Raw genomic sequence first — 23,082 nt, 5'->3', positions numbered from 1 at the left:
GGAACGAAAATTATTTTGTTTGGTCCTCATCTTATTTGTCTTATCCTGAGGAAGGGCATGGCCTTTTCCTCCAGTGATGTCTAAAATTATCTCTTTCAGTTCAGGCCCGAATAGGGTCTTACCCTTGAAAGGGATGGCTAAAAGCTTAGCTTTTGATGACACGTCAGCAGACCAGGACTTAAGCCATAACGCTCTACGCGCTAAAATGGCAAAACCTGAATTCTTTGCCGCTAATTTAGCCAGTTGAAAAGGGGCATCTGTAATGAAAGAATTAGCTAGCTTGAGAGCCCTAATTCTATCCAGAATATCATCTAATGGGGTCTCAACCTGAAGAGCCTCCTCCAGAGCCTCAAACCAAAAAGCAGCTGCAGTAGTTACAGGAGACAATGCAAGCTATAGGTTGCAGAAGAAAACCCTGATGAATAAATATTTTCTTTAGGAGACCCTCTAATTTTTTATCCATAGGATCTTTGAAAGCACAACTGTCCTCAATAGGTATAGTTGTACGCTTAGCCAGGGTAGAAATAGCCCCCTCCACCTTAGGGACCGTCTGCCATGAGTCCCGCATGGTGTCTGATATGGGAAACATTTTCTTAAAAGTAGGAGGGGGAGAAAACGGAATACCTGGTCTATCCCACTCCTTAGTGACAATGTCCGAAATCCTCTTAGGGACCGGAAAAACATCAGTGTAGGCAGGAACCTCTAGATATCTGTCCATTTTACACAACTTCTCTGGGACAACAATAGGGTCACAATCATCCAGAGTCGCTAAAACCTCCCTGAGCAACAAGCGGATGTTTCTAGTTTAAATTTAAAAGCCGTCATATCTGAGTCTGTCTGAGGGAACATCTTTCCTGCGGCCATATCTTGCAGGGTGTAAGAATTAGACGCACTAGAAGTACTTGGCGTCGCTTGTGCAGGCGTTAATGGTTGGGACACTTGGGGAGAATTAGATGGCATAACCTGATTCCCTTCTGACTGAGAATCTTGTTCTTTGCAATTTATTTCCCTTTCAGTGCATGAGGGACACATTTTAAGTGGGGGGTTCCACAATGGCTTCTAGAAACATTGAACATTGGCTTTCCTCAATGTCAGACATGTTGAACAGGCTAGTAATGACCACAAACAAGCTTGAAAACACTTTATTTAGTGAAAAAATAACAATCTTAAAAAACGGTACTGCGCCTTTAAGAGAAAAAAAGCATACACGTCTGCAAAACTGCTTTAAAATACACCAATCTTTCAAATTTTTGATATAAGATTCAATTTATGCAGTTAAGTTTGCCCCACAAGAAAAAGAAACACTTAACCCTTTAATGTGAAAACCGGATAGTTAATAAGCCTAAATCCGGAAAAAAACACCCCCTGCACCTCGCCACAGCCCTGCTGTGGCGCCTACCTGCCCTCAGGGATTGGAAAAATGGGGTTAAAGCTTCGATTTGGCCCAACACTTCCACAAGGGCGCTCCGGAGTTGGAGCTTGCTGCTTGCTTTGTAAAAACAACTGCGCATCTGAGGCGTGAAAATAGGCCCCGCCCATCTCACTCGATGTTTTGTCAGCCTAAATGAACCGCACCAGAGCGTTTCCAAACTAGCCATGTGGGTTCTGAGACCCAAAAAGAAACCAAAGTGTACCCTCAATAATCCAAAAAACATTATTGCCCAAAAAACGTTAACAGCACTCCCAGTTCACAAAACGTTTGCCTACAAACATTCCAAACTCAGTGTCAACCATTTTTTATTAGCCCCTTATGCAAGCCTAGTAATACCCTTCTATATCTCTTAGGATTTCTGCTTACCCTTATGGGGATACTGTCAGCCTTTCTGAAATACCACAGTCTCTCCAGAAAAAATGACTGAACATACCTCACTGCTATATAGCATGAAAACGTTCCTCACACTGAAGTTTCTTGTACCATTCTTGTACCATTTCAGGAATGGGAAAAAATGCCAAATAAACAAGCCTCTAGCAACCAGAAGCAAAGAAAAAGTGAGACTTAAATAATGTGAAAAAAGGTGGAGACAAGAATAACGCCCACATTTTTTGGCACCAAGTATGACACCAACATTATTGGCGCCAAGTATGACGCCACATCCTCTGACGCCGAAAAAACTACGCCCACATTTTTTGGTGCAAAAAAACGTCTAACACATATACGTCAAAAATGACGCAACCATGAACAAACTTCCGGCGTCAACTAGGGCGCCAGAAATGTCAAAATTTTGCGGCAAGAATGACGCAATAAATTGAAGCATTTTCAGCCCCCACGAGCCTAACAGCCGCAGGGAAAAAAAGTCAATTGAAAATTTTTAAGGTAAGAAAAAAATATTTATTCATATGCATTATCCCAAATAATGAAACTGACAGTCTGAATGAAGGAATACTGATTATCCTGGATCATGGCAAATATAAGTTTAAACACATATATTTAGAACTTTACATATAAAGTGCCCAACCATAGCTTAGAGTGTCATAAATAAAATAAGACTTACTTACCCTAAGACACTCATCTACATATAGTAGATAGCCAAACCAGTACTGAAACGAGAATCAGTAGAGGTAATGGTATATAAGAGTATATCGTCGATCTGAAAAGGGAGGTAGGAGAAGAAATCTCTACGACCGATAACAGAGAACCTATGAAATAGATCCCCTAGAGGAAGACCATTGTATTCAAATAGGCAATACTCTCTTCACATGCCTCTGACATTCACTGCACTCTGAGAGGAAAACCGGGCTTCAGCCTGCTGCGAAGCGCATATCAACGTAGAATCTAGCACAAACTTACTTCACCACCTCCATGGGAGGCAAAGTTTGTAAAACTGAATTGTGGGTGTGGTGAGGGGTGTATTTATAGGCATTTTGAGGTTTGGGAAACTTTGCCCCTCCTGGTAGGAATGTATATCCCATACGTCACTAGCTCATGGACTCTTGCTAATTACATGAAAGAAAAGAAGAAAAAATATATAATATACATATACATATATATATATACATATACATATATATATATATATATATATATATATATATGTGTGTGTGTGTGTGTGTGTGTGTGTGTGTATGTGGCTTACACTGCTTCATTTGTTAATCATACCACTGTCCACAGTTAGAATGACTGTCCAAGAAAACATGACAATGTTGTGTGTCATAAGACCTAATAACTGGCTAGTAGCTACTGTTTAATCCCGACACAGGCAGCAAATTTTATTAGGTGGCCAGCAACAAAGTTGCAGGACAACCTATTGTTATTGTTCGGATTATTATTATTATTATTATTATTATTATTCTTTTTATTCCGCCAAGCTTTGTATTCAATTGCCCATAACTGCTTAACTGTTTTTGCAAAGCTCTTAAAATCAGGTATGCTGGTACAGCCTATTGCTGTGCTACATCTCATGAAAAATTGAACTCATAGGTCACATGCTCTGGCAGCCATATTGCTTTTTGCGACAAATTTCGACAAACGCTTAAAAATCTTTAGCTCTGGAACTGCTTATGTTACAACTTTGAAACTCGCTCTGCTTAGTGCTACTATGACCTGAAATTGCAATTGCTCAAGAGAAGTGCCTAGGTCACATGATGTGGCAGCCATCTTGCATTTTGCAAAAATATTCAAACATCTTCTTCTCCTAAACCGCTTAGTGCAATGATGCGCAATTTTGCACATATGCTCCTTGCAAGGTCCTCTACCAAGTTTGTTCAAACTGCGATTTTCCCATTATCAACATGGCTGCTGTGAGACATTAACCTTTTTATCGCCATTTAATTGAGTAATTTTGCACTTTATACATTAGTTTTACAATATTTAACAATATTACAGTGTAATAGACACATGATTACACATAGTCATAACCCTTAAAGACAATATTGCAGTTAAAATTCGCATTGCGCAATCGCCTTCGTGAAATAAAACATTTGCAAATTTTCATGAAACTTCTGCAAATTGTAGAGGTCTATAGTGAGCATTAGTATGTGCAATTTGAAAGCCATATATTGCATAGCTTGGCAGCCATTTTGTTTCGTATGCGCCATTTTTAAAAACTATAAAAATCTTCTTCTCCGAAACCGCTTATGGGACAGACTTGAAATTTTGTTTATAGAGTTATCTTATGACTAACATTCAGATTTGTTCAAGAGAAGTTGATACGTCATGTGGTTTGGCAGCTATTTTGAATTGTTCAAAATTGCTTAACGATATATTTAAATTCATAATAAAACAAAAACCGTTTTATAAAAATGCTTTATTTTTGCCATGTTTATTGACATCTATAGTGAGCACTATTGTGCGTAATATGGAGGCTGTATATCTTACGATCGGGCAGCCATCTTGGTTTACGTGAAAATTTCGAAAGTCCATTTTCTCTGCAACCGCTTATGTAAGAACTGTGAAATTTGCTGTACAGTCTTATATTGTTACCTAGATTCACAATTGCTCATTAGGAGAGAATCAGTCACATGATGCGGCAGCAATATCGGTTTTATGTTTATCGTAATTATTTGTAATTCAATACTTCCTCTTTTGAGTCAATTGCTCACAAAACACTAATTACTTATGCTAAACTCTTGAAATCAGGTATGCTGGTACAGCCTATTGCAATGCTACATATAATGCAATATTGAACTCATAGGTCATAAGGTTACGCAGCCATTTTGTTTTTTGCGACAAATTTCGAGAACTGCTTAATAATCTTTAGCTCTGGAACTGCTTATGTTGCAACTTTGAAACTTGCTTTGCTTAGTGATGCTATGACCTAGATTTTCCATTCCTCCACAGAAGTGATTTAGTCACATGATGTAGCAACCATCTTCCATTTTGCGAAAATATTTAAACATCTTCTTCTCTTAAACTGCTTAGTGCAATAAAGCGCAATTTTGCACGTATGCTCGTTGCAAGGTCCTCTACCAACATTGTTAAACTTGCGATTTTTCCATAATCAACATGACTGCTGTGAGACATTAACCTTTCTATCGCCATTTAATTGCGTAATTTTGCACTTTATACATTAGTTTTACAATATTTAACAATATTACAGTGTAATAGACACATGATTACACATAGTCATAACCCTTAAAGACAATATTGCAGTTAAAATTCGCATTGCGCAGTCGCCTTCGTGAAATAAAACATTTGCAAATTTTCATGAAACTTCTGCAAATTGTAGAGGTCTATAGTGAGCATTAGTATGTGCAATTTGAAAGCCATACATTGCATAGCTTGGCGGCTAGTTTGTTTCGTATGCGCCATTTTTAAAAACTATAAAAATCTTCTTCTCCGAAACCGCTTATGGGACAGACTTGAAATTTTGTTTATAGAGTTATCTTATGACTAACATTCAGATTTGTTCAAGAGAAGTTGATACGTCATGTGGTTTGACAGCCATTTTGAATTGTTCAAAACTGCTTAACGATATATTTAAATTCATAATAAAACAAAAACCGTTTTACAAAAATGCTTTATTTTTGCCATGTTTATTGACATCTATAGTGAGCACTATTGTGCATAATATAGAGGCTGTATATCTTACGATCGGGCAGCCATCTTGGTTTACGCGAAAATTTCAAAAGTCTATTTTCTCTGCAACCGCTTATGTAAGAACTGTGAAATTTGCTGGACAGTCTTATATTGTAACCTAGAGTCACAGTTCATGTTGAAGGAATTAGTCACAAGCTGTGGCAGCCATATTGGTTTACGCAAAAATTTTGAAACTGTGTTTTCTTTCCAACCGCTTATGTTAAAACTGTGAAATTTGCTGTATAACCATATATTGTCACCTAGAGTTAAATTTGTTCATGTTGAAAGTATAGGTCATATGGTGTGGCAGCCATTTTAAAAACGCAAACATTTCGAAAATGTGTTTATTCTCCAAATGCTTATGTTAGAACTGTAAACAGTTGTTATATAGCTTTATTTTGTGACATAACTACTTATATGGCATTGCAAAAATAATGCGCTGGCCACCTCTATTGCTGCTTGCAGCTATATTTTTAACTATTTTGTGGTTTGTATTTTTATGCTCCAAGAGTGTATTGGACATTAAGAAACATGTACATTAAGATTCTGTAGTGTTAAATAAACTTTATAAAGCAAAATGAAGGTGTTATATTCATTTATAAGAAAATCATGATTAAATCGCAATCGCGTTTTTTCTTCCAAAAAATTCGCGATTTTTTTTTTTTTTTTTGCCCATATCGCCCAGCCCTAATTGAAAGCAATGCTTAATATCACATGTGATAAATAATTAATTAATAAAATGTTCTCTCTTTGAGATCTATAAAAAAAATTCCCATCAAGTGTTTAAGATTAAGATTAATATTCGTTTTACCTTAAATGATCCGTTTCATTTGAAATACCTTTTAGGTGATTTGGTGTTATTGAAATTATCTTGATGTGATCCGTGCTGTTAATAGTATCATGTTGCCAAAAGAAATTGTGTGATCTTGACAAAGGCAAAAAACTAAATTTATGCTTACCTGATAAATTTATTTCTCTTGTGGTGTATCCAGTCCACGGATTCATCCATTACTTGTGGGATATTCTCCTTCCCAACAGGAAGCTGCAAGAGGACACCCACAGCAGAGCTGTCTATATAGCTCCTCCCCTAACTGCCACTCCCAGTCATTCGATCGAAGACAAGCTAGAGAAAGGAGAAACTATAGGGTGCAGTGGTGACTGTAGTTTAAAAATAAAAAACACCTGCCTTAAAAAGACAGGGCAGGCCGTGGACTGGATACACCACAAGATAGATAAATTTATCAGGTAAGCATTAAATTTTGTTTTCTCTTGTAAGGTGTATCCAGTCCACGGATTCATCCATTACTTGTGGGATACCAATACCAAAGCTATAGGACACGGATGAAGGGAGGGACAAGGCAGGCGCATAAACGGAAGGCACCACTGCCTGTAAGACCTTTCTCCCAAAAATAGCCTCCGAAGAAGCAAAAGTATTAAATTTGTAGAATTTAGAAAAAGTATGAAGCGAAGACCAAGTCGCCGCCTTACAAATCTGTTCAACAGAAGCCTCATTCCTAAAAGCCCATGTGGAAGCTACCGCTATAGTGGAATGAGCTGTAATTCTTATCAGGAGGCTGCTGGCCAGCAGTCTCATAAACTAAGCGGATTATACTTCTTAGCCAAAAAGAAATAGAAGTTGCCGAAGCCTTTTGGCCTCTCCTCTGTCCAGAGTAGAAAACAAACAATGTAGATGTTTGACGAAAATCTTTAGTAGCTTGTAAATAAAACTTTAAAGCACGAACCACGTCAAGATTGTGTAATAGACGTTCTTTCTTTGAAGAAGGATTAGGACACAGTGACGGAACAACAATCTCCTGATTGATATTCTTATTAGATACTACCTTAGGAAGAAAACCAGGTTTGGTACGCAACACTACCTTATCTGCATGGAAAATGAGATAAGGGGAATCAGATTGTAAAGCAGATAACTCCAAAACTCTTCGAGGAGATAGCTACTAAAAACAGAACTTTCCAAGATAAAAGCTTAATATCTATGGAATGCAAGGGTTCAAACGGAACCCCTTGAAGAACTTTAAGAACTAAATTTAAACTCCATGGCAGAGCAACGGGTTTAAACACAGGCTTGATTCTAACTAAAGCCTGACAAAACGCCTGAACGTCTGGAACCTCAGCCAGACGTTTCTGCAAAAGAATAGACAGAGCAGAAATCTGTCCCTTTAAGGAACTAGCTGACAAACCCTTCTCCAATCCTTCTTGGAGAAAGGATAATATCCTAGGAATCCTGACCTTACTCCATGAGTAACCCTTGGATTCACTCCAATGAAGATATTTACACCATATCTTATGATAGATTTTCCTGGTGACAGGCTTTTGAGCCTGAATTAAGGTATCAATGACCAATTCTGAAAAACCACGCTTTGATAGGATCAAGCGTTCAATCTCCAAACAGTCAGACGCAGAAATTAGATTTGGATGGTTGAAAAGGACCCTGAAGTAGAAGGTCCTGCCTCAGTGGCAGAGTCCATGGTGGAAGGGATGACATGTCCACCAGATCTGCATACCAAGTCCTGCATGGCCACGCAGGTGCTATCAAAATCACAGAAGCTCTCTCCTGCTTGATCTTGGCAATCAGACGAGGGAGCAGAGGAAACGGTGGAAACACATAAGCCAGGTTGAAGGACCAAGGCGCTGCTGGAGCATCTATCAGCGCTGCCTTGGGATCCCTGGACCTGGATCCGTAACAAAGAAGCTTGGCGTTCTGACGAGACGCCATGAGATCCAGTTCGGTTTTGCCCCAAAGTTGAATCGACTGTGCAAATACCTCCGGATGGAGTTCCCACTCCCCCGGATGAAAAGTCTGTCTTAGAAAATCCGCCTCCCAGTTCTCTACTCCTGGGATATGGATAGCTGATACATGGCAAGAGTGAACCTCTGCCCATAGAATTATATTTGACACCTCCAACATTGCTAGGGAACTCCTTGTTCCCCCTTGATGGTTGATGTAAGCTACAGTCGTGATGTTGTCCGACTGAAATCTGATAAACCTGACCGCAGCAAGCTGAGGCCAAGCCTGAAGAGCATTGAATATCGCTCTTAGTTCAAGAATGTTTATCGGAAGGAGTGCCTCCTCCTGAGTCCACGAGCCCTGAGCCTTCAGGGAGTTCCAGACTGCACCTCAGCCCAGAAGGCTGGCATCTGGTGTTACTATTGTCCAATCTGGCCTGCGGAAGGTCATACCCTTGGACAGATGGACCAGAGATAGCCACCAGAGAAGAGAATCTCTGGTCTCTTGATCCAGATTTAGTAGAGGGGACAAATCTGTGTAATCCCCATTCCACTGATTGAGCATGCAAAGTTGCAGTGGACTGAGATGTAGGCGGGCAAACGGAACAATGTCCATTGCCGCTACCATTAATCCGATTACCTCCATACACTGAGCCACTGACGGACGAGAAATGGAATAAAGAGCACGGCAGGAAGTTAGAAGTTTTGACAACCTGACCTCTGTCAGATAAATCTTCATTTCTACTGAATCTATCAGAGTTCCTAGGAAGGAAACTCTTGTGAGAGGTGAGAGAGAACTCTTTCCTTCGTTCACCTTCCACCCGTGAGACCTTAGGAATGCCAGAACAATGTCCGTATGGGACCTGGCGATTTGAAAAGTTGACGCCTGTATCAGGATGTCGTCTAGGTAAGGGGCTACTGCTATACCCTGCGGTCTTAGAACAGCCAGAAGGGACCCTAGAACCTTCATAAAGATTTCTTTCATGTAATTAGCAAGAGTCCATGAGCTAGTGACGTATGGGATATACATTCCTACCAGGAGGGGCAAAGTTTCCCAAACCTCAAAATGCCTATAAATACACCCCTCACCACACCCACAATTCAGTTTTACAAACTTTGCCTCCTATGGAGGTGGTGAAGTAAGTTTGTGCTAGATTCTACGTTGATATGCGCTCCGCAGCAAGTTGGAGCCCGGTTTTCCTCTCAGCGTGCAGTGAATGTCAGAGGGATGTGAGGAGAGTATTGCCTATTTGAATGCAGTGATCTCCTTCTACGGGGTCTATTTAATAGGTTCTCTGTTATCGGTCGTAGAGATTCATCTCTTACCTCCCTTTTCAGATCGACGATATACTCTTATTTATATACCATTACCTCTGCTGATTTTCGTTTCAGTACTGGTTTGGCTTTCTACAAACGTGTAGATGAGTGTCCTGGGGTAAGTAATTCTTATTTTCTGTGACACTCTAAGCTATGGTTGGGCACTTTATTTATAAAGTTCTAAATATATGTATTCAAACATTTATTTGCCTTGACTCAGAATGTTCAACATTCCTTATTTTCAGACAGTCAGTTTCATATTTGGGATAATGCGTTTGAATCAATAATTTTTTCTTACCTTAAAAATTTGACTTTTTTTTCCCTGTGGGCTGTTAGGCTCGCGGGGGCTGAAAATGCTTCATTTTATTGCGTCATTCTTGGCGCGGACTTTTTTGGCGCAAAAAATCTTTTCCGTTTCCGGCGTCATACGTGTCGCCGGAAGTTGCGTCATTTTTTGACGTCCTTTTGCGCCAAAAATGTCGGCGTTCCGGATGTGGCGTCATTTTTGGCATTTAGGCGCCAAACAATGTGGGCGTATTATTTGGCGCCAAAAAATATGGGCGTCGCTTTTGTCTCCACATTATTTCAGTCTGATTTTTTCTTTGCTTCTGGTTACTAGAAGCTTGTTTATTGGCATTTTTTCCCATTCCTGAAACTGTCATTTAAGGAATTTGATCAATTTTGCTTTATATGTTGTTTTTTCTCTTACATATTGCAAGATGTCTCACGTTGCATCTGAGTCAGAAGATACTTCAGGAAAATCGCTGTCTAGTGCTGGAACTACCAAAGCTAAGTGTATCTGCTGTAAACTTTTGGTAGCTATTCCTCCGGCTGTTGTTTGTATTAATTGTCATGACAAACTTGTTAAAGCAGATAATATTTCCTTTAGTAATGTACCATTGCCTGTTGCAGTTCCCTCAACATCTAAGGTGCAGAATGTTCCTGATAACATAAGAGATTTTGTTTCTGAATCCATCAAGAAGGCTATGTCTGTTATTTCTCCTTCTAGTAAACATAAAAAATCTTTTAAAACTTCTCTCTCTACAGATGAATTTTTAAATGAACATCATCATTCTGATTCTGATGACTCTTCTGGTTCAGAGGATTCTGTCTCAGAAATTGATGTTGATAAATCTTCATATTTATTTAAAATGGAATTTATTCGTTCTTTACTTAAAGAAGTACTAATTGCTTTAGAAATAGAGGATTCTGGTCCTCTTGATACTAATTCTAAACGTTTAGATAAGGTGTTTAAATCTCCTGTGGTTATTCCAGAAGTTTTTCCTGTTCCTAATGCTATTTCTGAAGTAATTTCCAGAGAATGGGATAAATTGGGTAATTCATTTACTCCTTCTAAACGTTTTAAGCAATTATATCCTGTGCCGTCTGACAGATTAGAATTTTGGGACAAAATCCCTAAAGTTGATGGGGCTATTTCTACCCTTGCTAAACGTACTACTATTCCTACGTCAGATGGTACTTCGTTTAAAGATCCTTTAGATAGGAAAATTGAATCCTTTCTAAGAAAAGCTTATCTGTGTTCAGGTAATCTTCTTAGACCTGCTATATCTTTGGCTGATGTTGCTGCAGCTTCAACTTTTTGGTTGGAGACTTTAGCGCAACAAGTAACAGATCATGATTCTCATAATATTATTATTATTCTTCAGCATGCTAATAATTTTATCTGTGATGCCATTTTTGATATTTTCAGAGTTGATGTCAGGTTTATGTCTCTAGCTATTTTAGCTAGAAGAGCTTTATGGCTTAAAACTTGGAATGCTGATATGGCTTCTAAATCAACTCTACTTTCCATTTCTTTCCAGGGTAACAAATTATTTGGTTCTCAGTTGGATTCCATTATCTCAACTGTTACTGGTGGGAAAGGAACTTTTTTACCACAGGATAAAAAATCTAAGGGTAAAAACAGAGCTAATAATCGTTTTCGTTCCTTTCGTTTCAACAAAGAACAAAAGCCTGATCCTTCATCCTCAGGAGCAGTTTCAGTTTGGAAACCATCTCCAGTCTGGAATAAATCCAAGCCTTCTAGAAAGGCAAAGCCTGCTTCTAAGTCCACATGAAGGTGCGGCCCTCATTCCAGCTCAGATGGTAGGGGGCAGGTTACGTTTTTTCAAAGAAATTTGGATCAATTCTGTTCACAATCTTTGGATTCAGAACATTGTTTCAGAAGGGTACAGAATTGGTTTCAAGATGAGACCTCCTGCAAAGAGATTTTTTCTTTCCCGTGTCCCAGTAAATCCAGTGAAAGCTCAAGTATTTCTGAATTGTGTTTCAGATCTAGAGTTGGCTGGAGTAATTATGCCAGTTCCAGTTCTGGAACAGGGGATGGGGTTTTATTCAAATCTCTTCATTGTACCAAAGAAGGAGAATTCCTTCAGACCAGTTCTGAATCTAAAAATATTGAATCGTTATGTAAGGATACCAACGTTCAAAATGGTAACTGTAAGGACTATCTTGCCTTTTGTTCAGCAAGGGCATTATATGTCCACAATAGATTTACAGGATGCTTATCTGCATATTCCGATTCATCCAGATCATTATCAGTTCCTGAGATTCTCTTTTCTGGACAAGCATTACCAGTTTGTGGCTCTGCCGTTTGGCCTAGCTACAGCTCCAAGAATTTTTACAAAAGTTCTCGGTGCCCTTCTGTCTGTAATCAGAGAACAGGGTATTGTGGTATTTCCTTATTTGGACGATATCTTGGTACTTGCTCAGTCTTTACATTTAGCAGAATCTCATACGAATCGACTTGTGTTGTTTCTTCAAGATCATGGTTGGAGGATCAATTTACCAAAAAGTTCATTGATTCCGCAGACAAGGGTAACTTTTCTGGGTTTCCAGATAGATTCAGTGTCCATGACTCTGTCTTTAACAGACAAGAGACGTCTAAAATTGATTTCAGCTTGTCGAAACCTTCAGTCACAATCATTCCCTTCGGTAGCCTTATGCATGGAAATTCTAGGTCTTATGACTGCTGCATCGGACGCGATCCCCTTTGCTCGTTTTCACATGCGACCTCTTCAGCTCTGTATGCTGAATCAATGGTGCAGGGATTACACAAAGATATCTCAATTAATATCTTTAAAACCGATTGTACGACACTCTCTAACGTGGTGGACAGATCACCATCGTTTAATTCAGGGGGCTTCTTTTGTGCTTCCGACCTGGACTGTAATTTCAACAGATGCAAGTCTCACAGGTTGGGGAGCTGTGTGGGGATCTCTGACGGCACAAGGAGTTTGGGAATCTCAGGAGGTGAGATTACCGATCAATATTTTGGAACTCCATGCAATTTTCAGAGCTCTTCAGTCTTGGCCTCTTCTGAAGAGAGAATCGTTCATTTGTTTTCAGACAGACAATGTCACAACTGTGGCATACATCAATCATCAAGGAGGGACTCACAGTCCTCTGGCTATGAAAGAAGTATCTCGAATTCTGGTTTGGGCGGAATCCAGCTCCTGTCTAATCTCTGCGGTTCATATCCCAGGTATAGACAATTGGGAAGCGGATTATCTCAGTCGCCAAACGTTACATCCGGGCGAATGGTCTCTTCACCCAGAGGTATTTCTTCAGATTGTTCAAATGTGGGGACTTCCAGAAATAGATCTCATGGCCTCTCATCTAAACAAGAAACTTCCCAGGTATCTGTCCAGATCCAGGGATCCTCAAGCGGAAGCAGTGGATGCATTGTCACTTCCTTGGAAGTATCATCCTGCCTATATCTTTCCGCCTCTAGTTCTTCTTCCAAGAGTAATCTCCAAGATTCTGAAGGAATGCTCGTTTGTTCTGCTGGTAGCTCCGGCATGGCCTCACAGGTTTTGGTATGCGGATCTTGTCCGGATGGCCTCTTGCCATCCGTGGACTCTTCCGCTACGACCAGACCTTCTGTCGCAAGGTCCTTTTTTCCATCAGGATCTCAAATCCTTAAATTTAAAGGTATGGAGATTGAACGCTTGATTCTTAGTCAAAGAGGTTTCTCTGACTCTGTGATTAATACTATGTTACAGGCTCGTAAATCTGTATCCAGAGAGATATATTATAGAGTCTGGAAGACTTATATTTCTTGGTGTCTTTCTCATTATTTTTCTTGGCATTCTTTTAGAATTCCAAGAATTTTACAGTTTCTTCAGGATGGTTTAGATAAAGGTTTGTCCGCAAGTTCCTTGAAAGGACAAATCTCTGCTCTTTCTGTTCTTTTTCACAGAAAGATTGCTAATCTTCCTGATATTCATTGTTTTGTACAAGCTTTGGTTCGTATAAAACCTGTCATTAAGTCAATTTCTCCTCCTTGGAGTTTGAATTTGGTTCTAGGGGCTCTTCAAGCTCCTCCGTTTGAACCTATGCATTCATTGGACATTAAATTACTTTCTTGAAAAGTTTTGTTCCTTTTGGCAATCTCTTCTGCCAGAAGAGTTTCTGAATTATCTGCTCTTTCTTGTGAGTCTCCTTTTCTGATTTTTCATCAGGATAAGGCAGTGTTGCGAACTTCTTTTGAATTTTTACCTAAAGTTGTGAATTCCAACAACATTAGTAGAGAAATTGTGGTTCCTTCATTATGTCCTAATCCTAAGAATTCTAAGGAGAAATCGTTACATTCTTTGGATGTTGTTAGAGCTTTGAAATATTATGTTGAAGCTACTAAGTCTTTCCGAAAGACTTCTAGTTTATTTGTTATCTTTTCCGGTTCTAGAAAAGGCCAGAAAGCTTCTGCCATTTCTTTGGCATCTTGGTTGAAATCTTTAATTCATCTTGCCTATGTTGAGTCGGGTAAAACTCCGCCTCAAAGGATTACAGCTCATTCTACTAGGTCAGTTTCTACTTCCTGGGCGTTTAGGAATGAAGCTTCGATTGATCAGATTTGCAAAGCAGCAACTTGGTCCTCTTTGCATACTTTTACTAAATTCTACCATTTTGATGTATTTTCTTCTTCTGAAGCAGTTTTTGGTAGAAAAGTACTTCAGGCAGCGGTTTCAGTTTGAATCTTCTGCTTATGTTTTTCATTAAACTTTATTTTGGGTGTGGATTATTTTCAGCAGGAATTGGCTGTCTTTATTTTATCCCTCCCTCTCTAGTGACTCTTGCGTGGAAAGATCCACATCTTGGGTAATCATTATCCCATACGTCACTAGCTCATGGACTCTTGCTAATTACATGAAAGAAAACATAATTTATGTAAGAACTTACCTGATAAATTCATTTCTTTCATATTAGCAAGAGTCCATGAGGCCCACCCTTTTTTGTGGTGGTTATGATTTTTGTATAAAGCACAATTATTCCAATTCTTTATTTTATATGCTTTCGCACTTTTTTATCACCCCACTTCTTGGCTATTCGTTAAACTGAATTGTGGTTCGCACTTTTTTATCACCCCACTTCTTGGCTATTCGTTAAACTGAATTGTGGGTGTGGTGAGGGGTGTATTTATAGGCATTTTGAGGTTTGGGAAACTTTGCCCCTCCTGGTAGGAATGTATATCCCATACGTCACTAGCTCATGGACTCTTGCTAATATGAAAGAAATGAATTTATCAGGTAAGTTCTTACATAAATTATGTTTTTTGGTGCCATGGCTAACCCAAAGGGAAGAGCCTGGTAATGCCTGTCTAGGAAGGCGAACCTGAGAAACTGATGATGATCCCTGTGTATCGGAATATGTAGATAAGCATCCTTTAAATCCACGGTAGTCATATATTGACCCTCCTGGATCATAGGTAGGATGGTTCGAATAGTCTCCATCTTGAAGGATGGGACCCTGAGAAATTTGTTTAGGATCTTGAGATCCAAGATTGGTCTGAAAGTTCCCTCTTTCTTGGGAACTATAAACAGATTTGAATAGAAGCCCTGCCCCTGTTCATCCTTTGGAACTGGGTGGATCACTCCCATAACTAGTAGGTCTTGAACACAATGTAAGAATGCCTCTCTCTTTATCTGGTTTGCAGATAATTGTGAGAGATGAAATCTCCCCTTTGGAGATGAAGCTTTGAAATCCAGAAGATATCCCTGGGAAACAATCTCCAGAGCCCAGGGATCCTGGACGTCTCTTGCCTAAGCTTGGGTGAAGAGAGAAAGTCTGCCCCCCACTAGATCCGGTCCCGGATCGGGGGCTACTCCTTCATGCTGTCTTAGAGGCAGCAGCAGGCTTTTTGGCCTGTTTCCCCTTGTTCCAAGCCTGGTTAGGTCTCCAGACTAGCTTGGACTGGGCAAAATTTCCCTCTTGTTTTGTAGAAGAGGAAGATGAAGCTGCGCCACTCTTGAAGTTTCGAAAGGAACGAAAATTAGTCTGTTTGGTCCTTAACTTGTTGGACCTATCCTGGGGAAGGGCGTGGCCTTTTCCTCCAGTAATATCAGAAATGATCTCCTTCAGTCCAGGCCCAAATAGGGTCAGCCCTTTGAAGGGGATATTGAGAAGTTTAGACTTTGAAGTGACATCAGCTGACCAGGATTTAAGCCATAGCGCCCTACGTGCCTGAATGGCAAAACCTGCATTTTTAGCCGTTAGCTTGGTTAAATGAAAAACGGCGTCAGAAATAAATGAATTGGCTAACTTAAGAGCTTTAAGCCTGTCAAGGATATCATCCAACGGGGTCTCTACCTGTAAAGCCTCCTCCAGAGAACCAGAAAGCCGCTGCAGCAGTGACTGGGGCAATGCATGCCAGAGGCTGGAGAATAAAACCTTGTTGTATAAAGATTTTCTTAAGGAAACCCTCTAATTTCTTATCCATAGGATCTAGGAAAGCACAACTGTCCTCGACAGCAATAGTTGTACGCTTAGCTAGGGTAGAGACTGCTCCCTCCACCTTAGGGACCGTCTGCCACAAGTCCCGTGTAGCGGCATCTATAGGAAACATTTTCTTAAAAGAAGGAGGGGGAGAGAACGGCACACCTGGTCTATCCCATTCCTTAGTAATAATTTCTGAAAACATCAGTGTAAACAGGCACTGCAAAGTATTTGTCCATTTTACACAATTTCTCTGGGACTACAATGGTGTCACAGTCATCCAGAGTCGCTAAAACCTCCCTGAGCAACACGCGGAGGTGTTCAAGCTTAAATTTAAATGCTGTCATTTCAGAGTCAGACTGAAGTAACGCCTTCCCTGAATCAGAGAAGTCACCCACAGATAGAAGCCCTCCTGCTTCAACTTCTGCACATTGTGAGGGTATATCAGACATAGCTACTAAAGCGTCAGAGAGCTCTGTATTTGTTCTAGCCCCAGAGCTGTCTCGCTTTCCTTGTAACCCTGGCAGTTTGGACAATACCTGAGTGAGGGTATGATTCATAACTGCCGCCATGTCTTGTAAAGTAAACGCATTGGACGCGCTAGATGTACTTGGCATCCCTTGAGCGGGAGTTATAGGTTCTGACATGTGGGGAGAGCTAGATGGCATAACCTCCCTTTTATCATTCTCAGAAACCTCAGGTGATAAATCTTTAAGAGCCATAATATGGTCTTTATAACTTATAGAAAGGTCAGTGCATTTGGTACACATTCTAAGAGGGGGTTCCACAATGGCTTCTAAACATAATGAACAAGGAGTTTCCTCTATGTCAGACATGTTTAACAGACTAGTAATGAGACCAGCAAGCTTGGAAAACACTTTAATAAATGTGGAAAAAGCAATAATAAAAAACGGTACTGTGCCTTTAAGAGAAAAAAACTACCACATAAACTTCAAAACAGTGAAAAAAAGTAGTAAACTCTACAAAATTTTTACAGTGTGTATAAGGGACTAAAGCAGCATTGCACCCACTTGCAAATGGATGATTAACCCCTCAGGCCCAAAAACGAATAAGAAAAACTTAAAACCTGTTAACAAACAGTCAAACACACTGCCACGGCCCTGCTGTGGCTCCTACCTGCCCTTAAAAAGATTTTTGCAGGAACAAAACCCTCTATAGAGGTCCTATAAGCCAGAGGACTCCTTCAGGGAAGCTGGATGTCTCAGACTAAAAACGAAAATAGGCCCCTCCCACCATGCACTCAAAGTCAGAGGGCCTTAAAAAAGTACTCCTAGGAGTAATCTAACAAGCCATGTGGAAATTAGGCCCCAAATAAAGATTTATCACCCTCAGAGAAAAAACGTTTTTATTTATAAATCATGCAAAGTTTTTACACTAAGTAATATAGGTTTTAACATGAATATTATCCCTTTTTGCAAGCATGATCCCAGTTGTTGTTAAATCACTGTATCAGGCTTACCTTAAATATACCAGGCACTGTCAGCATTTTCTAGACCTTATCATCTCTCTAGAAAAAAATATACTGAACATACCTCAAAGCAGGCAATCTGCAGCCCGTCCCCCCAACTGAAGTTCCATACTCTTCAGTTATGTGTGAGAACAGCAATGGACCTTAGTTACAAACCGCTAAGATCATCAAACCTCCAGGCAGAAGTCTTCTTCCAATTTCTGCCTGAGAGTAAAAACAGTACAACGCCGGTACCGTTTAAAAATAACAAACTTTTGATTGAAGGTAAAAACTACACTAAGTCACCACATCTCTCTTGATACTTCCTTTCTTGTCGAGAGCTGCAAGAGAATGACTGGGGGTGGCAGTTAGGGGAGGAGCTATATAGACAGCTCTGCTGTGGGTGTCCTCTTGCAGCTTCCTGTTGGGAAGGAGAATATCCCACAAGTAATGGATGAACCCGTGGACTGGCTACACCTTTACAAGAGAAAAGTGTGCTCTCCTAATAAACACCACAATAACTCTGAGAAGAGAATTAGCGTGGGAGTATACTCCAAAGAATTGCCTTAAAAAGAAATAAGTGCGTTTTCTAAGCCCCCAATAGAGTTAACTCCTTCTTTTGAAGAAAATTAACCTCTAAGTCTTCAATCACATGCCAATAAAGTGCCTGCCTACTGCCAGAATTATCCTCTTAAAGGATTATGTGTCCCATAGTTAAGTGCAGATTACCTATATTCGGATCTTACCCCCATCAGTGCCAGCCTCCTAGCCCCAGAAGACAAAGGGCACTTACCTGCACATCTAGCCGTCCGGCAGTACAACGGCTCACCCGGTATGGAAGAATGCCACTCCTTACAGAGACTTGTGACAAAAAGAAAGATCAGAATAAACCTATTCTGGCTTTCTATACAAGGGCAGCAACATGTTAGACAAACGCAGTGAGGCCCACCTCATAACTGCTTTAAAGCCATCACTGCCCTACTGAAAAGACTAACGTGGAGGATGGCTAGACCCAAACATGAGAGGAAGTTCAGAGTAAACCTACTCTTGCTTCAAAATAATAAAATCTTGCTTGAAGTGAAATAAATTCAATTTCTTCAGACAGTAAAAACTTCACCTCCTCCATGTACAGAGGATGAATGGGGATTGTGGGAAGGGAAGTAACATTTAACAGCTTTGCTGTGGTGATCTTTGCTTTCTCCTGCTGGCCAGGAGTGATATTCCCAATTGATGATTCCGTGGACTTGCCGTATTTAGGAAAGAAATAGATGTTACTTTACATTTTCTCTTTAAAGAGCATTGAAATATTTATTTTTAGTTTTAATTTTGGGAATTTACATCCGATAAAGGGTTCACACACAGCTCTCAAAAGCTTATTCTACGCAACTAAAGTAGTGCATCACTCGCTCTTCAATTTGCACTTTGTTACTTTTGTTTAACGCAAGTTACTGATCAAGATAACAAAGGTAACTCAGTCTCTGATTTCGACCTCAGTGCCTTTATCCCATCTACATACCGCCCTTTGTCTTATTCCCCCACAACATGGCAAGTGTCATTGTTGGCTCTTAAAAAAATGTTCTTTGTTTTACCCAAGTCAGCTGCTGCTTGTGGTTTCCATAGGATAGTGTTATATGCTTTTCAGAGCCATAAAGACTGAGGTTTATTTTCTATTTAGTGTGAACTCTAATACCATGTTGCCAGCTGCCCTCCAACACATCCTGCAGATCTGTGAGAGTGGTAGATGGGGTCACACAATGGCCCTTTCTCAAAGCTCTACCTTAAGCCCCACCACATATATTTCTCATAACCGAGTAGTGATTTTATCCCCAATACAACCGCACACAGCAATGATTTCACCCCCCCCCCCCCTTGAGCTTGCCTACTAGTATAACAAACAGAACAATGTTTTTTACCCTAGAGGCTACACATAACACAGACAGAGAAGTGCCGCTGACTGCCAGTCAACAGTCATTTTTTTTTTTACCTTTTACTGTCATATTTGAAATGAGAAATTTAGCTGCTATTAAGGGATTTAAAAAAAAAATAGTAGTTTTATATATATTTTACTGGACAGCCTGCTGAAATACTGGACTGTCCGCTTAAATAACGGACGCCTGGCAACCGTATGTGAGAGCCTAGTTTTTAAGTAAAGCAGTTCTATAACATTTTACATTATCATGAATTGTGCATTATTATATAATTGAGGCTCTTTTTATTTACCATATTATGCAGAAAGCTCATCATTATATGCATCTTATTTATCTATAATAGTGATTTGCTTTCATGTGGTGCTATTTGTGGTTTATAATTTGTTCAGTAATTTGTAAAACTCTATATAAAAATAATGTGTGCCCAAGAGCACAATATAGCTGCAGGGACCTGCTGAAATGCTCTAGAGCTCTTAGCAGACCTGTCGCTTACCAAAACAAGACAAAAGAAAAAAAAAATCACTGCTCAAACAAAAACAACAACAAAAAGACAGCCATTTACCAAATGTGCACTCGTAGTAAAGTATTTTCAAACAGAATAATCTGATATTAGCCAGACATTATCTTGGTTCTGATAATATTTTGGTCTTTAAAAATGTCACAGAATACAAAGTGAGGTAACAAACCTTGTTTCTTTTAACCCTTCTTTCTGGATGACTTCCAATATTTGTTTTGCAGTCATGGGCGAGTTTGGATGTTTTTCTAAAGCCTGAGGGAAGAAAAAGATCAAGTTTTAATACATGCTAAATAGAAGTACATTAGATTTTATTATTATAATAATAAAAGTCAAACTATAGAGTACCACACCATCAACCATGTACTAAGCATGTTTATATATTGGATAATAACAAGGGCACTTATTCAAAGGTAAATATATGGCAAGATCCGTGAAATAAGTGGCAATTAAAAATGAAAAATGTTATACAATCTGATCATAAATATTCTTGACATTTCCAAAAATTAACATGTCAATGTTTGCCAGAAAAAATAAATGTCAGAATTATTCATCAAATGAAAAAAACATTACATTTTAATATATTATATAGTGGTTCATCAAATCTTTTGTCTCTATCTAACACTTATACTGTAAGCTCTCTAGGTAATACAACCCTATAAACCTTCTGTACTAATCAGCCTTCCCTATAATGTCTTTACTTATTCTACTTCCTGTATATAGTTGCAGAATCTGTTGGCAAACTTGGCACATAACCAAAAATGCATGTGCAATAATTTGTATTCAGAAATCATATTTAGAAACAAATGTCAAATATGGCTCCAGTCAGTGGCATTTGTCTCTTTTCAGCACTACATTTATTAGTGTAAAAGTGCAACACAAAAAACATAATTTATGTAAGAACTTACCTGATAAATTCATTTCTTTCATATTAGCAAGAGTCCATGAGCTAGTGACGTATGGGATATACATTCCTACCAGGAGGGGCAAAGTTTCCCAAACCTCAAAATGCCTATAAATACACCCCTCACCCCACCCACAAATCAGTTTAACGCATAGCCAAGAAGTGGGGTGACAAGAAAAAAGAGCGAAAGCATAAAAAATAAGGAATTGGAATAATTGTGCTTTATACAAAAAAATCATAACCACCACAAAAAAGGGTGGGCCTCATGGACTCTTGCTAATATGAAAGAAATGAATTTATCAGGTAAGTTCTTACATAAATTATGTTTTCTTTCATGTAATTAGCAAGAGTCCATGAGCTAGTGACGTATGGGATAATGACTACCCAAGATGTGGATCTTCCACGCAAGAGTCACTAGAGAGGGAGGGATAAAATAAAGACAGCCAATTCCGCTGAAAAATAATCCACACCCAAAATAAAGTTTAAATCTTATAATGAAAAAAAAAAACTGAAATTATAGGCAGAAGAATCAAACTGAAACAGCTGCCTGAAGTACTTATCTACCAAAAACTGCTTCAGAAGAAGAAAACACATCAAAATGGTAGAATTTAGTAAAAGTATGCAAAGAAGACCAAGTTACTGCTTTGCAAATCTGATCAACCGAAGCTTCATTCCTAAACGCCCAGGAAGTAGAAACTTACCTAGTAGAATGAGCTGTAATCCTTTGAGGCGGAGTTTTACCCGACTCGAAAAAAGCATGATGAAATAAAGATTTCAACCAAGATGACAAAGAAATGGCAGAGGCCTTCTGACCTTTCCTAGAACCAGAAAAGATAACAAATAGACTAGAAGTCTTTCGGAAACTCTTAGTAGCTTCAACATAATATTTCAAAGCTCTAACTACATCCAAAGAATGCAATGATCTCTCCTTAGAATTCTTAGGATTAGGACATAATGAAGGAACCACAATTTCTCTACTAATGTTGTTAAAATTCACAACCTTAGGTAAAAATTTAAAAGAAGTTCGCAACACCGCCTTATCCTGATGAAAAAACAGAAAAGGAGACTCACAAGAAAGAGCAGATATTTCAGAAACTCTTCTAGCAGAAGAGATGGTCAAAAGAAACAAAACTTTCCAAGAAAGTAATTAATGTCCAATGAATGCATAGGTTCAAACGGAGGAGCTTGAAGAGCCCCCTGAACCAAATTCAAACTCCAAGGAGGAGAAATTGACTTAATGACAGGTTTTATACGAACCAAAGCTTGTACAAAACAAAGAATATCAGGAAGATTAGCAATCTTTCTGTGAAAAAGAACAGAAAGAGCAGAGATTTGTCCTTTCAAGGAACTTGCAGACAAACCTTTATCCAAACCATCCTGAAGAAACTGAAAAAATTCTCGGAATTCTAAAAGAATGCCAGGAAAAATGATGAGAAAGACACCAAGAAATATAAGTCTTCCAGACTCTATAATATATCTCCCTAGATACAGATTTACGAGCCTGTAACATAGTATTAATCACAGAGTCAGAGAAACCTCTTTGACTAAGAATCAAATGTTCAATCTCCATACCTTTAAATTTAAGGATTTGAGATCCTGATGGAAAAAAAGGACCTTGCGACAGAAGGTCTGGTCTCAACGGAAGAGTCCACGGTTGGCAAGAGGCCATCCAGACAAAATCCGCATACCAAAACCTGTGAGGCCATGCTGGAGCCACCAGCAGAACAAACGAGCATTCCTTCAGAATCTTGGAGATTACTCTTGGAAGAAGAACTAGAGGCGGAAAGATATAGGCAGGATGATACTTCCAAGGAAGTGACAATGCATCCACTGCTTCCGCTTGAGGATCCCTGGATCTGGACAGATACCTGGGAAGTTTCTTGTTTAGATGAGAAGCCATCAGATCTATTTCTGGAAGTCCCCATATTGAACAATCTGAAGAAATACCTCTGGGTG

At 39.3% G+C, this 23,082-nt stretch overlaps 1 protein-coding gene across 1 annotated transcript in view; it reads right to left on the bottom strand.

Moving 5' to 3' along the window:
- Positions 1-23,082, bottom strand: part of ASXL3 (ASXL transcriptional regulator 3) — a 539,404-nt gene that overhangs the window by 383,338 nt on the left and 132,984 nt on the right. The window contains exons 2-3 of the mRNA XM_053715008.1: positions 20,395-20,477; positions 18,104-18,106 (exon numbers count right to left, since the gene is read on the bottom strand). Coding sequence (XP_053570983.1) covers positions 18,104-18,106; positions 20,395-20,477 — 86 coding nt within the window. The remainder of the gene's footprint in view (positions 1-18,103; positions 18,107-20,394; positions 20,478-23,082) is intronic.

This window comes from Bombina bombina, chromosome 5 (genome assembly GCF_027579735.1).
Source record: "Bombina bombina isolate aBomBom1 chromosome 5, aBomBom1.pri, whole genome shotgun sequence".
Classification (NCBI taxonomy): Eukaryota; Metazoa; Chordata; class Amphibia; order Anura; family Bombinatoridae; genus Bombina; species Bombina bombina.
The sequence above is the reverse complement of the archived record's forward strand: the minus strand, read 5'-3'. Positions and strand labels throughout refer to the sequence as shown.